Source organism: Vulpes lagopus, chromosome 6 (assembly GCF_018345385.1).
Source record: "Vulpes lagopus strain Blue_001 chromosome 6, ASM1834538v1, whole genome shotgun sequence".
Lineage (NCBI taxonomy): Eukaryota > Metazoa > Chordata > Mammalia > Carnivora > Canidae > Vulpes > Vulpes lagopus.
In genome coordinates this window covers 67,651,548-67,669,282 of record NC_054829.1, presented here as the reverse complement: position 1 = coordinate 67,669,282, position 17,735 = coordinate 67,651,548, and the positions used below count along the sequence as shown (strand labels likewise).

The following is a 17,735-nucleotide window of genomic DNA, read 5'->3' as shown; positions in this document are numbered from 1 at the left end:
ATACAGTCTATCATTTCATTGTGATATCTGGATTAGAGAGAAGTACCAAGTTATGTGGAATCTGAATTTTAAGGGACATCTCTGGGAAATATATTCAAAATTTTGAACATAAAATTAGGTATAGCATCTTGTAATAAGTTTGTGGAGGTGAGAAATCTTAAGGCTTAATTAAGCTTCATTGGTTCATAGGAAACCTGCCTCACACTGAAGACATAAATTTTGCAGGTTGTCAGCATATGAAAGCCATGGTATTAGATGAGGAGAAAGAAAAGTATGAACCCAGAGGTCATCTCAACTATTAAGACATGGGGCATTCCCAACATTAAGTGGGATGAGAAGAGGAACTAGCAAAGGATTCTGAGACAGTATATCGTATGATGTAGGAAATAAATCATGAGTGTAAAATATCCTGGAAATCAAGTAAAGAAAGTATATCAAGGAAATGGAAATGATAAATCATGACAAATACCATGGATAGGTCAAGTAACATGTGGATTAAGAACAGACAACTGGAATTAGCAGTTTGGTCATCTCTGGTGTCCTTGGCAAACACAGTTATGGTGGAATGAAGGCAAAAATCTTCCTGGAGTGGATTTAAGAAAGAATGGGAAGAGGGATATTGGAAAACAGTAGAGAAAATAATTTGTGAATTTTGCTACAAAGGAGTATAAGGCGTAGGGCATTAGCTGGTGGGAGAAGTGGGATAAAAAGAAATTTTGTCATTTAAGATGGGAGAAAAAAGACATATATGTATGCTATGGGAATATGTCCACAGAGACAAAAATCATGAAAGTTAAAGGAGAAAGAAGATAGAACTACTGAAGGAATTTCCTTGACTAAGGAAAAAGGATGAGATTTAATGTATAGCTAAAATTACTGGCTTTACGTAGAAGGTAAGATAATAGAAGAGAATGTAGAATATGTGGGTATAAATACTGGCTCAGTAAGTAGATGTGTTGGTGTGAGTTTGTGGACGTTTTCTTTTGATTGTTTCAATTTTCTCAGTAAAGTAGGAGTAAGGTTGTCAGTTGGGAGTGAGGATGGAGTAAGAGATATTAGAAGGTTTGATAGAGGAATTTTTAGATTGGCCCCATGATCTCTGCCTCCTTGGTGCTACATTTTGTGCAATTCCCTCCATGTGAATGAGGGTGAAAATTGTGACTTGATTCTAATCAACAGAATGTGGCAAAAAGATGGAATGTCAGTACTGAGGTTAGGTTATATTGTATGGCAAAGGTGGTAAGAAGTCACTCCTGTGATTAAACTCCATCTTGCTGGCACACACTGGAGAAAGATTCTTCTGCTGGCTTTGCAGGATGAAAATAGCCATGGTGCAAAGTACCTACTGTAGAGAGGGTCAATCTAGAATATGACGGTTGCCTCTTGCCAACAAACAGTAAGAAGTCAGGGTCTCAGTCAGACAACCACAAGGAACTAAATGCTACCATCAACCTGGATCCACTTTAAAGCAGATTAGGCTCCAGTCAAGCTTCTAGATGAGAATGTACTCCTCCAACTGACACTTTGATTGCAGTTTTGTGAGACTACGAACATAGAACTCAGTGAAGCAGTGCCTAGACTCTTGATCTTTGGAAACTATAACAAAGGGGTGCAACATATGAGTTGCCTATTTTTATGTTTTATTATATTTTGGTATATAGTATCAAATTTATCAGTAAACAAACAAATGTCAATAAAGCACATATTTCTGCAATCATTATTTTTCTTTTTACTTGTCATGAAGAATCCCAGGAGAGCTGACAATCAGGAACCTAAAATTAAGGGTGGAATTTAATTTTTGGCACCACTAACTGATTAACAAAACCATTTTGTTGAATTTTGAAGTGACTGAGAAACGTAATATTAACTTAGAACTGATGATCAAACCCAACTCATTGCTTTTTTTTTTACTCATTGCTTTTTAATTTCTTTATAAGTTTTTTGAAAACACATTGCTTAAAGCATCTAATTATATTTATTGTATCTTTTTATTTGCTTCATATTTACAATTCCATATATAAGAAATTTCAATGTTGCACCTCATAATAGGCAATACATGCAAAAAAAAGTCCTAACTTTTCTTTCTCATTAGGGAAATAATAGCAATTTGCTTTATCATTAGACAACACAAAACTTAGTACTCTCACTAGAGAAGAAAATAACTAGAATAGTTTAAACTATCTTAAAAAGCATGTAGAGACTTCTATTACAGAAATATTTTGGAGTTAAAAAAGCAGTTAGATTCTCAGCAACTAGTATCTGAGAATCCTTCTTTAAAGATAAAACTCAGTTTTCATAAGCTACATGTTATTTACCACCTTAAAGAATACTTTCTTTTTCATATCACTTATAAGATACTTTAGAAAAAATAAATTAAATAAACATAAACTATCATTTAAGGTTAACATCACATTCTAGACACTGTAACACGATGAATTTCTTTTTTTCTTCAAACACTATGAGATGCTATTGTTATTTTAATTTCACAAAAGGGGAAAGTGAAAACCCAATTTACTCAGCAAATAAGTGCCAGAACAAGGATTTGGATCATAAGCAATTTGGCACCAGTTTTGACTTGTAACTATCATTCTGCAGGACTTCTCATATGATAGTCCTTCAGTTTTCAGGGGAAAATTATTATAGACCCTCAACACTGTAGTTATAATCTGCCAGTCTGATCTGTGGAAATAGTCTGACCTGTATAAACAGGAGAGCAGAAAAACTAAAATTTAGTATGTACTGAAACACATAATCATTTTTAAAAGAATAGAAAAAGTTTTTGAATTTTGAAACTGCAATAAAACTTACTCCTCAGTGTATTTTCTTTGCTTTTTTACTTTTGGGTTTTTTGCGTATTAGTAGTTCCTCAGACCTTTTTATCATATTATGGTGACAATGGGACATCATTGTAACATAGACAAACTATTCTGAAAACAGAACTCAATCATAACTCATTTAGTTGTTATTGATGAAAATAACACAATCAATTGGACATATTATATATATATACATTTTGTATATATTTATATATATTTATATTGTTTTATAAAAGTTCACAAGGAATAAAGTTTATAGTTTGGTAGTTTATATACAGAGTACCATATTAGTTGTAATACATAAAAGTAATTTTCTTATAGTTTTAAATGTTCATTTTAATTATGGAGATTTTAAGATTATCATATTGGAACCCATTTTTCTATCTTGGTTAGCTTTACAGATCTATGCTAACAGAGTGTGAATTTGAATCTACTGGGAAATACTGAGGGAATAAAATGATTACAAACTACATAAGGATGGGTGATGACTACAATTCCTTTAATAAATTTAAGAATCTTGTTTGGTTCTTCTTTTATATTTTGCCTCATGTTATCCAGGAGATATTATGCTTGTTTGCATAAAAACAGAAGAATTCAAAATATAAATAAAATATATTTAACAAATATAACTGAGTATAGTGGACAAGTATGAAATCACAATGAATTTCAAACAGAAAACTATTAGAATTGGCAGAGGTGGATACAGTATGATATCTAGATGGTAAAAATATTAGTAAGCTCCAATGTATAAATTAGCCTTTTAAAGAAATCATTTAATAAAAATTCTCGTGTTCAAAGAAAATAAATAAAATACAAATCTAACTTCAAAGACAAAATTATTGAGATAGTTTTTCTTTTCAGATCCAGGATTGTTTACATTGTACATTGAGAAAACTCCTTAGTTTTATTTTATTTTATTTTATTTTTTTTAATGCTGCTGCACTCATTTGTCTTATTTTTGTTTGGGAAATAAAGAATAAGGTACAAGAGAAATATTAAAACAATAAAGTTACTTGTTCCAACAGTTTTCTATATCATGTAATTAAAGTTCATTTAAGAGATAAGGTAAATATAGAGAAAATATATAAATACTTTTTAATCTCATGGATTAATATTACAAGCTTCATTCTCACCTTACGTTGTATCATTTCTTTCAACTAGAAGTGCTGGGATTCATCACTAGAGATGTGTAGTATTTTAACTAATTTATTGGGGTTAAAATGTGAGTATTATAAAGTAGGTTTGTCTAAAGGGAATGCATAACATGAAAATCAAGCTCCTACTATAGAATAACATAATACCCTATGTTAGTTTTGCTTCCAGCTATTATTTTAATATTTTTCCTGAGGCTGCAAAAGTATTTGACTCAATAAATAAGCAAAATAATTCTGATAGTCTTAGATTACATGCAAAAGGCACATTTAATATAGTTAGCAAATATAGTTCAAAGTTAATAATTTATTGATCAATTATAAGAAAAATATATTTACAAGATAAGCTTTTGTTTGATAACTGAATAATACCATAAGGCTTTGTATTAGAGAAAAAGTGGAAATATTAAAGAAAATAACATCTGTCACCTAAATGAAGCTCAACTCAGACAAAATGAAAATGTGTTTAATCATTTTAATGAATATATTTTTCAACATTTGTCAAGTACAGTATGGCTCTGAATTACATAAAATAGTTTAGATAATATACTTAAATGTGCCAAAAATAACTACAGTTTTGAAAAATGACCTACAAATATTTAGTACCAAAACAATCATCAAATCAAACTAATATATTTCTAATTGCAAAGTTTGCCACTCTACCAAAGAAAATGCTTGTATTAAATGAGAGAAAATAATACCATTTCCTAAGTTGTAAAACAGAATTAAAATTATAACAAACACCAATTTTCTGTTATTTTTAGATTGCTAGAAATGTTTTTCATTGAAAGTGAGAATTGTTTACATAGTAAGGCATGTCTGAAATAAAAAACAAATGAAAATGCATTCACTTTTAAAGATATACCTTTGCTCAATAAGTCATATTTATACATTTTTACATATATGATATTCTTAACTTATATATCAGTAATCCTAGGAAGAAACAATAATGGAGATTATAAACAGTGACTCAATAAATAACCCACAGAGCTCCATAAAGTCATAATTTTAAGGGAAAATCCAAAATTCAAGGAGTCTATCATCTGAATATATTTTTGTATGTAAGTTAAAAAATGCATATAAATTTTCAGGAATAATTGATATTTCTTTCTCAGGTTATTTGGAATCTGATCATGGTGCACATATGTGAATGAACGAATACATCCTTAACCCACCATTATCTTTTTCTCCAGTGTGCAGGCAATCACCCGTGAAAAGTATGGTGTAGATGACAGGATGATACTGTACCTGATTAGCTCTGGAGGTGGTCATGGGATCAGATGGAGAGGACTTGGTGGTAGTTGGGGAAGATGGCAATGTCTGGGAACAAAGCAGTTCAGGAGCAAATCAACCTTTAAAAGCCTTAAACTGATTATTTAAATAAAACAAAATAAAATAAAATGTAATATAACGAGAACAAAATCCTATGAACAAATTTTTCTCCTACTCATTCAAATTTAATGGAATTTAAGATTAATTAAGTAACTAATGCATGTAAATATGCATGCATAAGCATGTAAAAATAAATTCATGACTTGAAATCATGGTGGTGACTGATAAAAATTCACATGAGTATTAAAGGTATCCTGACCATATTCATGAATAGTAATCTCTTTTCTGTCCCTCTTGTTTGCTTGGGGGAAAAGAGATGTCAAACAAAAATTCAAGAAATTCAATGAGTAAAACTGAAAGAGTCATATTCCTATCAATGAATACAGTCCGGGATTGGAAGAAGTGGTGAAATGAAGTTTACTTTGGCATAAAAGCATCCACCTACTTAATATGTTGAATATCACCAACAAGTTGATTCCACATAAATTTAGGGATCCATACTTAAAAGCAACTAAATTTGTAGTTCTGAATTCTTAAAGCACATTATCTTTTAAAATATTAATTTTTAATAAATTTAGAGCCCATCTGAAAATGTAAACATTAACCTCATATTAATAAACAAGTAATTAATAGCATTTTAACAAATTGCCATATTTTTATCATTTATGTTTAAGGCTAAAAATTTAATATAGATGTGTTGTAGCACCATCAGCCTGTGTTGAAAATAAACACAAAATATTAGGAATCATACTTATTGTTCACTTCATTTTGAAACATTTCTACATACTATATATAATATGCTATATGAGGTCATTAATGTACTTGTTGAACAATTCATTAATACATTTTAAAAACTTCTCAAGTTTGATAGAATAATGTTGAAGTGTACCATGTTAAACTTCTTTCTTTTAAAAAATATTTTTTCACTTAGCAAATAATATTGCTTATGTAGCAACCTCAATAGATAATATTTCCTTATAGGTGAAATGGGGTAGTTTTATAGTATAAACACAATTCTATGTGGACATTTTATGTTAATAAATATGCATCAAAAGTACTCATATATGAGCAAAAGCATAACTTTAAAGGTTCAGCAGCATCAGGAAAAGCAAATAAAATTACTTAATAAAATCACGTTTCTTCATTTGACATTTCAAAAGTTCTGATTTGGATAGAACAAAGCACGTGTGCATAAAAGAAAGAATAAGAAATTCACAGGCTTCTACTTAACTTACTGTTCTCCAGTAACAAAAGTAAGATTGGTTCTAACATCAAATCATGTTATAAACAGTCCGCTCCTCAAGTGATTCCTGGTTCTTCTAAGTTAAAACCTAAAATACTTTGAGGAAAACTAAATGTTGAGTTAAACCAAGGCTTTTGTTAAATCATATTTAAAAAGGGCACAGGAGCTACTTTCAGAAGTAAAACCTCATAAAAGAAGAAACAAAATCTTCGAATCCTTTTTCTATTTTCGCTCTTTGCAAAAAGATTCCCATCATTTCTCCAGAGAGACTTTCATTTTCACTTATTAAAGATTGCTCTAATATTTCCTTTTCAGACAATTTTATGCTGGAATATATATCATTGACTTCACACTACTATATATTGAATAGTAAAGATTTTATTTTCCCATCACTGGTTATGACGTTATTACAGAGAATTCCTTGGAGTAGTTAACATACATTTAAAAATCTGTTCTGTACTTATCTCAGATTATGAGGTTGCTCATGAAACGATGTGAAATGAATCTAGAGGTCATTTCTCCCCAAATAGGTTAGAATTTAAGTATATTAACCTACAGAAGCACTAAGTATGTGTTGGGTTCTTGTACGTCCATCAGGGTAAAATCAACCTGAAATATTCACTATGACACCCACCTCGTCCTAGATATGAATTCTTAATAAGGTACTGAAACACTGCAAAGAATGATGTTGTAAAAGTAGTAATATCAAGTGGCTCAGAATTTGTAGACACTTAGATTAATATTATCTTCTGTCAATTTGTTCAATCCCTTTCTTTTTGCTTGGCATATATATGAAATACTGGACATGTATTATTAGTAACTGATACAACTCATAGTCATCAACACTGTCCTTAATAATTCTGATGCTATTTCTTTCTCACAGAAACAAAAAACAGTAGCTTTGAACTTCAGGGAAAATATTGTCTTTAAACCATTAAAAATTTGCTTATTAAATATAATCTGATAATAAATTAAAGTTTAATATTTTAAATAAACTAGTGAAAATTATATAAATTTGAGCTTCAAGGGATAAGATTATCAAAATATCACAATAAATTGTCTTTAAATATATTTTCTTCATTTAAATTCCTAAATTAATGAACACATAATGAGTTTTGTAGCTATTATTCATTTTGATACTTTAAACACAAAATGTCTCCTCCCTTTACCATTTACTTATAACAATAAAAAGATAGCAGAGAGTTTCCATTTGGGTTGATATTTTAAAGTACTAGCTACAAAAAAATTGTACTAACAGATAAATGTAAATATATTAAAATAATGCCTTTACTTTAAAATGTTTATTAAGTAGTTTAAACAGCTTTGATAGTTTTCTTATCAACAAAAATAGAATCAAAGAATCCATAAGAAATATTTCAATGTATAATATAAATGATATGTTTGTTCCCCTATATTTTATAAACAAAACATTTACTCCTTCTTACTACACAGATTTAAATTTAGTGGTTTCAAGTTAAAGATCATTTAATAAAATTTCTGACTAAATATCCATTTAAGCAACAGTATATTAAAATAGTTATTATAAATAACATGTACAAAGGACACTCTCCTCTAAAATTTTTTTTACATTTATCAAATAGTGATTGTGAAGGGCAGTCATTTTGTAGCACAATTTACTTTTCAAATGGAAAAGTATAACATAGTTTTGTTTAGACAAATTGACTAGCTGTCTAAGAATTCTACTTTAAAGACTGAAGGCTGAGTTACTTACTGCAGAAAAATTCAAAGTATTTTACAATTTCAAAACAGTGAATCCTTTCAAATGGTTTTAAAATATTCATGATTTAACAACAGACATTAAGTGGGTCTATAACTTGGCTTCTGGGAATAAGAACTAAAAACTGATCACAAATTGTAAAATGCGTTCTTGTTAACAAGTAACAAGCGTTGCTGGACCAGAAAATATTACTATAAATAAACTTTGTAATATATGCAGCTTACCTCCAGGCAAATCTACAGTAACAGACTGTTAAGAACCTCTGATATTTATAGGTATAGTGAGAACAGCAATGAACAACAAATCACAATTGTAATTCAAAATCTATTATTAACTGAGTAATATTACTCAAATAATCACTTTCCCAAACCTGTGTTTTGAGTTCTGTTAAAAAAATCTGTATAGTCCTCTATTTAAAAAAAAAAAAGGAAAAAATACGTGAATATGTAATTGTCATCTTTGGTTTTTCATGGTGATAACATCTTCCCCTTCTTCCAACATCTGGACTATCTGGAACCCATCAGCACTAATATGGTACTGGTGTCCAACTCACACAGGTCTTTCAGAACTTATTCTATAGTTTATTTTCCTCATAATTACTATTTTGCACCTTTATCCTTCTTCTCAGCCACTCAATCCCACGACTTTTATCTACCTTTCAACTGATAGTCTTCATTACCTAAAAGAAATCATGATTTTTCAGAATGAACATCCTTATACTTTTTCCTTTTCTAAACCACTTCCTCCCTCAACCAATCTTCCTATTCTTTTCATTATAGACAAAACTGCCTACTCAGACTTCCACTCTTCATAGGTTAGGATCTTAACACCCTAAATATGAACTTTCCACCACTCCTGAGGCATTTTGAGCCATCACAGTAATCTCATCTCTAATTTCTCTGCCTTTTCAAGCTCCTTTTTATTCTTTAACATAAGCCATTTCCTCCTGCAGGGGTCACATGAGCCTTCCTCAGCTAACTTGTATTTCACTCTTTTGCATATCCAAAATTCCAAATCAGCATTTCTACCCTTCACACCATTTTTTTTTTCTCTTTACCCAACTGGCCTCTTTACTTTTAGGAAATAATATTAGTAGGATATAATGGTTTTGCTCTCACCATGTGGTTAACACTAACTTTAAAATCTCCAAATATTTCCTATTAAAAGATAATTCTTGTATTTTTCTCGGGCATTTGATCCTTCTTAGCATCTTTCCTTAAACCTTCCCTCCTTATTTTTTTTTTTCCTTCCCTCCTTATTTTATCACAGGAAATACTACTGATTTCCCTTTTATCTTTATCTCTAATAAAGAGCACTTACTAGGAACTGGGTATACTTCTACTCAGTTAATGCAATATCCTTATGAAATAGATTATTATTACTAGTCCCATGTTATAGGTAAAGAAGCTGAGGTTCAGGGAAGCAAAACAACTCACCCAAAGATATGTAGCTGATAAATTAAAGAGCCAGGAATTGAACCTGGGCAGTCCTGCTCCAGATCTTATGCACTAAACCCCTATACTAATAATGCCTCTGAGTACCTTTTCTGATAAATGCTTCTTTATTTCATTTTGTGCTTTTTTCTCCCTCTCCTACAATGAAGATGGTAAAGTGAAATTAATGCTTCAAATATAATTTAGGACCTATATTTTTGAGTTTTACACTCTCACCTGTACTTCTATAAAAGACTACTTCAAGAGAAAAGTACACTACGTACAACTTACTCAATTTGCCTGCAACACACAAAAATATTATCTCAAACAGGCACCTAACTAAAATTCAGTTATTGCTTTCTAGGCTTCACCATTCTGCTAAGCTCAAAACCATACGTAATCAGTATTTATTCTTTTCTCACCATTTTGAAACGGGAACTAACCTGTCTCAAAGCCTTACAGATTTTACTGAGAAATATCTTTTAACTTCAAGTATTTGTTTCAAGTTCACTACCAAAAAAGATTAGGTGTTCATCATCTTCTTAAAATACTGCCTAGTCTCTTAACTTAACCTTGACCCAAGATATTCTATTTTAAATGAGGTTCTCTTCTTGGATAAACTTATTCCAGATACTGTAAAAGGCCCCAAAGACAGAAATCTATTTGGTTTCATTTTATCAACATTGCTAAAAAGTGGAGACCATATAGTCCAGTGTTAAGATCAATTACCAGTTACATTTCCTTGGGTAAGTTACTCAATTCTTTTAAACATCAGCTTCTATAACTTTAACATGGATTCTGTACTCTATGTGACTCATAGGTTTTTGTGAAGATGGATAAAATATGATAATACATGTAAAGTGCATAGCACAATGGCTGGCACAGAATAAACACCACAGATATCACTATTATATTACTGATCCTTCATTCTTGACCACCAAACCTTTATTTATTTAGCCTGACAAAGCTTAACACTCCTTAAATTTGTGTCGCATAAAAGAAGAAGAAAATATTATCTTACAAACCTTCAAACCTAAAGATCCACATAGTAGATCACTAGGCTAATTGTCATTATTCTTTTTTCATATCCATAATTGCACCTATAGGCACCCTAAGAGTCCATCTGGATTTTTAGCCAGAAGAGAACAAAATGCAGAGGTGCCTCCTTTTGTCCTAACTTTCCAGAGAAAGTGAAAGAGCTCTTTTGGGGAATATTAGGAAGTATCCGTGATCTATAGAATGCCCCTCAGCCAGACATCCAAAGTTCACCATGATCTGGTCCCATCCTATCTATCTAATATTAATTTCCTCTAAACTCTAACACAAATGTTCCTCTTCTGTCACGAGGGTCTCCTTACTATGCAACCATTATATCTTTCTTCTCAAATCCATATTGTTTCACATGCCTAAAATAAGCTTTTTACTTTCTTCTCCACTAATTAGGAAATTCTTATATAATCTTCAAGGTCCGGTTCAAATCTTCACCAATTTTATAAGATCAAGTGTCACTCAAGCCTACATTTCTTTCACATGCGTCTGAACTTTTATGCTACATTGTTTATGTTGTAGTTTTGGTATATAATACAGTCTGACATTTTATTATTTTAACAATTTATGATCTCTCACAAACTAGTTTTAGAGAACAAGAGCTACAACTTAATAAATCTTGCAATTCAATAAGAAGGAATTTAATAAATTCATGACAGAATAGGTGAATAATGAACACATTATGTGCTATTTTTGCCAATTTTTCATGACAGAACTAAAATTCTTGACTAAGATTTCTGATACCTTCATTTGATTTCTTTTTTAAAATACAAGTGAAATTCTCTAAATGCCTATAACCACTTCATTCTTAATGTGGCTTTCCTTAAAACTACATTTGAGGCAAGAGAGAAAAATACTGCTGAAAATCTGTAACAGACACAAGAAATTAACAAATATTAACTATATTACTAATTTGTGGTTTCTACCTTGTTTTAGGGTTTATTGTACTGATTCATTATGTAAACAACCATATTTAGAGGAGGATTTGAGGGACTTAGAAGAAGATTTTCAATAATTCTAGGAGGGGGAAAAGGTATCAAGCTCAAAATATAAAAAGTTGGAAATGGAAAAATGTGTACTACAGAGTCTGAACTAAAGACATGTTCCAGGAATGAGTCCAGAACTTCTACAAATAAGGTTTAAATTATTTGAAGATCACTGAATGTTTCTATTTGTGTGTCATGAAAATAAGAAATAGTATGTTCTATGTTGTAATTAATTATGTTTTATTTTGGTTTACTGGCTCTTGATGCGTATCAGTTTCTTAGTATACTGACTTGTAAAATGAACACAATGATATTAGGTACTTCATAATAATAATAACCTTAATAATTCTAATTAAGGTTATAAGAACAGAATCTACAATATTTTGATTATTCAACAGCTGTTAATTATTACTATTATTATTTGAATATATAAAAATTGGAGTCCCTATTAGTGAATAAATATTTTTAAAATAAAATGGCAACAAGAAACACTTGAGAGGAAACAACATCTAATATTTAAAGTTGGATGTAAGGCTGTCATGCTAGATTTCATCATTCCACTACCTGAAAGATCTGCAAGACCAGTTTGCAGTATATTCCTAAGACACTATATTTGAGCACTCATTCAGTTAATAAGGATATTTGGGTAGAATTTGGGCAGAATATTCTGGTTCATGCAATTTATTCAATTAACAAGTGTATCTAGATTCAGAATATAACATTCTGTTAAAAGTCCAAAATATATGGTTTGAAATAATAACTTTTAAAGTAACTTTTATTTATTTAGAACTAACTTTGACTTCCTGTATTAAGTACGTTACATACACATTATACATTTTTAGGAAGCAACACCTTAAAGTTATCAATCATAAAAAACAATACACGTTAGTAATAAACATTAAGAAAATATATAATTTCATATTCAACATGGATTCATTTCTATGCAGAAATTATATTTTCTATCTCTCATTTTTATATATTCTAATTTTATTCTTTGCAAAATTTAAATAAAATTCTAAAAATTTTTTTAAAATTGTTTTAAAAATTAACTTCAGGACTAAATAAAGCCTAAAGCAGAGATAAATGTTATCAGTTAAATGAAAGGCCACCATTTTAAGAAAATGTTACTGTGATGCTATGTTTATAATCTACAATATATATAAATATCACATGAAATATTTTTATATATTCTAGAGCAATTTATTTTAGACATAGTGTTTGATAATGGATAACCAGTATTTCTAGAAATAAAACTATAGTATTTAAATTTATATACTTGACTTACTATTTAGAGACTAATTCAACAAAAAATCTTTTTGTTAAAATAGAAAAACTTAGAACATAAAAGACTACTGATCTATAATATCTTGGAAACATTTTTGATCTTTTTGCCAGATTTTTCAAGTAAATATTTCAATTTTTAGATTTACAAAGAAAGGGATTAAAGATTAAATATGTTGTTCTACTAGATTTAGTGTACTTGTATGATAATTTTTTAAAATGATACTCTATTTACATACATTATTGATTACATAAATATATTAAAATCAACAATGATTTTAATTCCATCAATATCTACAGGGCTTACAAATGAATGCAAATACACAAAAGTCAACCAATCACTATATTTTTAACACTTAACTTAAATTTTAATAACATTATCTGAACAAGGCAAGTAAAAATAAACCAAACAATTTCAAAATCTAGTTTTCATCAATCTATACTGGTACTGGATATATGGTAGCCTTCAAATTTCATATTGCATAGAGACAACTGGAATTTTAGCAATGATTCATATTCTATTATTTGATGGTACTACCCATTATTATAAAAATAATAAATAATTCATATCATTGTCCTAAATATATCACCAGTAATATCATACTACTCAACTTTACTTTTTAAAAAATAAAAATGTTCACTCTTCTCTCTAAATATTTGAACTTTTCTCACAGAAGTTATAAAACAAGAGAATAGGCTGGAGTAAGGCAGAAAGTCAATAAACTTACACGGTAGTGCCAACTCTGTAAATTCTTACCCCCAGGTGATTTTAACCCAGAGGTCTTTAACTAAACTCATAGTTTTAGAATCTGGATAGAGTCCTGGGGTCAGTTTTAGAAATATTCCTCGTATTCCCTTAGTAGAGACAAACTAAATATTTCAAAAATATAAATGGCTGTGAAGAATAAAAAAATCTACTGATATTTAGAGCTCTAAAATATTTACATTCTGCCATGCATAAATTAAAAGACAACTCCTTGAAAACTTATGAAGGGTATAGAAATTGAACCATTTTGACTGTGACAAAGAGTATAAAGTGATGATTTTATATGGAATAACAGCTACTTGATGTAAACATGGAAAAATATTTTTTAAGAGTAATTAATATAAAATGGAGTGTTAGCCTATAATTTGAAAATATATTACCTAATTATTAATTCCTATGTCTGTATATGATTAGTCAGGCTTATTATTATATATATGTTGGTAAAATTATAATATATTCATAACATTGTTTAGTATAAAATTTCTTCTCAATTCAGAAACATGAAATTAATAAGATTTTGAGCTACATTTCAAATTTATTACAATAAACATAAAATTCTGTAAATTAAATACTCCATGAATTAATGAAGAATAATACATTTTTTGAAGGCATAGTCTATTGATAGCATAATCACAAATTAAGTAGCTAATTAAAAAGGGCAAATGCAGAAACAATAATTATAATCATAAGGTATCAAAAAAATTTCAGAATTTAAAAGGGTTTATGGGGAAGAATTCGCCTAACTTAACATTAAAGAATGTCATTTTTCTCCTACATCATGTCAGCCATTATTCAACCTTAAAAGCTCACATTGTCTTTTATCAAGTAAAATTTCTGTTACAGAAAAATCTCACACATTAAAGATTAACATTGGCCCTTTATGACATATATATAAATACTACATCTTATACATAATGTAATAGCTGATTTAAAACAAAGTACTATTTGTTAGGTACAAAAATTTACTTATACATATTTGTTTATAAAAAATGTTGAATATAACAAATTAACAAAACAGTAGTTTATATGCATAGTAACTATACTGAAGACTACAAGTATTATTAAAAATATGGTAATTGAAATGTTGAGGATATTGTTTCAATTTTTATACTTTAATAATTGAATGTAGTTTAAAATAGATTAAATTCCTATAAATTAATCAATTTTATGTCTATAATTTTTTTAAAAGGCAATCACAAAAGAACCGAGGCACATAATTGTTCCTCAGTGTAATACTAAAAAATGAGTTGTTAAATCAATCAATAAATCAACTGATCAATCTAAGGAAGAGACTGGTAGTCTTTAAGTACATAAAATGACAACTTTGTTATGTATTACGTATGCTTAGGAAAAGAAAAACTTTATATGCTAAGATGTTAATGCTTCTTTTATAAGGAATTCATACTATCCTGTGGATATTTCTCTTTGATTTCCCAACTAAACACTCACTTGTTTGATGCGATCTGGATTAACGGTGGTCTGGGGTTGTAGAATGCTGACTGGTTCTGTCTTGGCCACATTTTGGGGCATTTCTCGAATTTTTTCTGCAATGAATCCATGAACTGCATTCAGTGCTTCAACTGTTCCCTGGATCAAGCATACTCGTTCAGTAGTACCTGTGGATGAAAGATTACTTTTCAGAAAACCTTCCTTATTTTATTACTTTATTTTCAAAAAAGCTATGAGAAAGGATGATATAGTAAGGCCAATAAAATAAAAATGCAGAACTCTTAATTAACTAGAAATGTTCATTTGAACCAAAAACCAAACAGAGTGAAGACACACATAAATATTCCTCTCTTCATTTTTAACTCATTCTTTTCTTTCTCAAAAAGGGTCTTTGGATTCCAGTAGAGCCAGAGATCTTAAGAAGTTCTGAGCATATCATTCATTCATCAACATAAAAAAAATACTTGCTGAGCACTTATAAAAGGACTTAGGGTTAAAAACTGGTACTACATAGATGAAGATTGATGGACCCAGCTTTCAAAGAGGATATCTTAAGAGTGAAAAACTAAATTAACATCAGGCAAGACAATTATATGATCGTATGATACGAAAAATAATGGATGTACCTACATGAATGGCACACTTGGATGATCTGGAGTGAAAAGAGCATTTAAATTTGTGGGTAGGGATGCCTGGGTGGCTCAGCGGTTGAGCATCTGTCTTCGGCTTGGGGTGTGATCCCAGGATCTGGGATGGAGTCCTGCATCAGGCTCCCTGTGGGGATCCTGCTTCTCCCTCTGCCTATGCCTCTGCCTCTCTGTCTCTCATGAATAAACAAATAAATCTTTAAAAAATAAATAAATAAATTTGTGGGTAGAGGAGGTCTTGGAAAGTCCAGATTAATTTCTTCATTTTATTCACTTACCCTGCTCTTTTTCTAATCATAGCAACAACATACTATCATAGCAACACTATTTGATATTTTAATCTTTATTTTTAACTTTCTCACTAGAATGTAAGCGCTCAGAGGACAAGAGATTAGCTTGTTTTGTGTTATAGCTTCCCCAAGCTGTCAACAGTCCCTGGTACAGGGCAGCCCAGTTGGCTCCGCGGTTTAGCGCTGCCTTCAGCCCAAGGCCTGATCCTGGAGTCCTGGGATCGAGTCCCACGTCAGGCTCCCTGCATGGAGCCTGCTTCTCCCCTGCTTCTCCCTCTGCCTGTGTCTTTGCTTCTCTATGTCTCTCATGAATAAATAAAATCTTTAAAAAAAAAAAAGGCCCTGGTACATAACAGGTGCACAATAAATATTTATTGCATAAATGAGTCAACGTGGTCTTTATCATGTAATTTTAATAAGACAGAATATCAGAGTTAAGAACAAAATTTTAAAATAGTTTTGGGGCAGGTGGGTGGTAAGCGTCCAACGCTTGATTTTGGCTCAGGTCATGATCTCAGGGTTGTGAGTCTTTGTGCTCAGCATGGAGTCTACTTGTCTCTCTCCTCTCAAATAAATACAATCGAAAAAAAAAATTTATGAAATTTGAAATTTATGGATAATTGATGAAGATTAATAGTGTTCATCTCACATCAAGTGAATAAAATGTAAATATATGTGAGCATGACTAAGATGAAACTGGTTGGGTCTAATACACAGATCCTATAACTCATTTTATATGATACAGATAAGCCTTCAGACAGAAAAAAAAAAAAAACCTTAGTTTTCAGATAATTCCGAGTCTCATTATAGCAGCTTGGTATTAAATTCAGCATCCTGGGATGCCTGGGTGGCTCAGTGGTTAAGCGTCTGTTTTCGGCTCAGGGTGTGATCTTGGGAGTCCCAGGAGTGAGTACCACATTGGGCTCCCTGCATGGAGCCTGCTTCTCCCTCTGCCTATGTCTCTGCCTCTCTCTGTGTCTCTCAGGAATAACTAAATAAAATATTAATAAATAAATAAATAAATAAATAAATAAATTAATTAATTAATTCAGCATCCCAACACAACACATAAACTTGCATCTCAGGAGTATTTCTTTACTAAACAGTTACCAAAAAGAATGATTATTTTTAAATTTTTAAAATATTTGTTTTTGAATTAATATGAAAACTTCCAGGGCAGCCCAGGAGGCTTAGCAGTTAAGCGTCGGTCTTCGGCCCAGGGCATGATCCTGGGGACCCGGGATTGAGTCCCATGTCAGGCTCCCTGCATGGAGTCTGTCTTTGCCTCTGCCTCTCTCTCTCTCTCTCTCTCTCTCTCTCTCTCTCTCTCTTTCTCATGAATAAATAAATAAAATCTTAAAAAAAAAAAAACTTCCAAGTACTAACACATTTTGGTACTACAGTTTAAAAATTCTAAGCTACTATATAAAACATTATTAAAGTGCATTTGGACAACAAAGTTGCAAATGTACAAATATTTTAAAAATCATAAGGAGTTTACATTGCTTTAAGAATTAGCTGCCTTGATAAGCCATTTTTCTAGTATTTTTGAATTT

General features: G+C 30.6%; 1 protein-coding gene across 3 annotated transcripts in view; it reads right to left on the bottom strand.

Moving 5' to 3' along the window:
• NOVA1 (NOVA alternative splicing regulator 1) overlaps nt 1-17,735 on the bottom strand; it is a 148,531-nt gene that overhangs the window by 20,437 nt on the left and 110,359 nt on the right. For all 3 annotated transcript variants that reach the window (XM_041759138.1, XM_041759139.1, XM_041759141.1), the window contains 2 exons: nt 15,243-15,409; nt 5,216-5,287 (listed from right to left, as the gene is read on the bottom strand). In XM_041759138.1, coding sequence (XP_041615072.1) covers nt 5,216-5,287; nt 15,243-15,409 — 239 coding nt within the window. The remainder of the gene's footprint in view (nt 1-5,215; nt 5,288-15,242; nt 15,410-17,735) is intronic.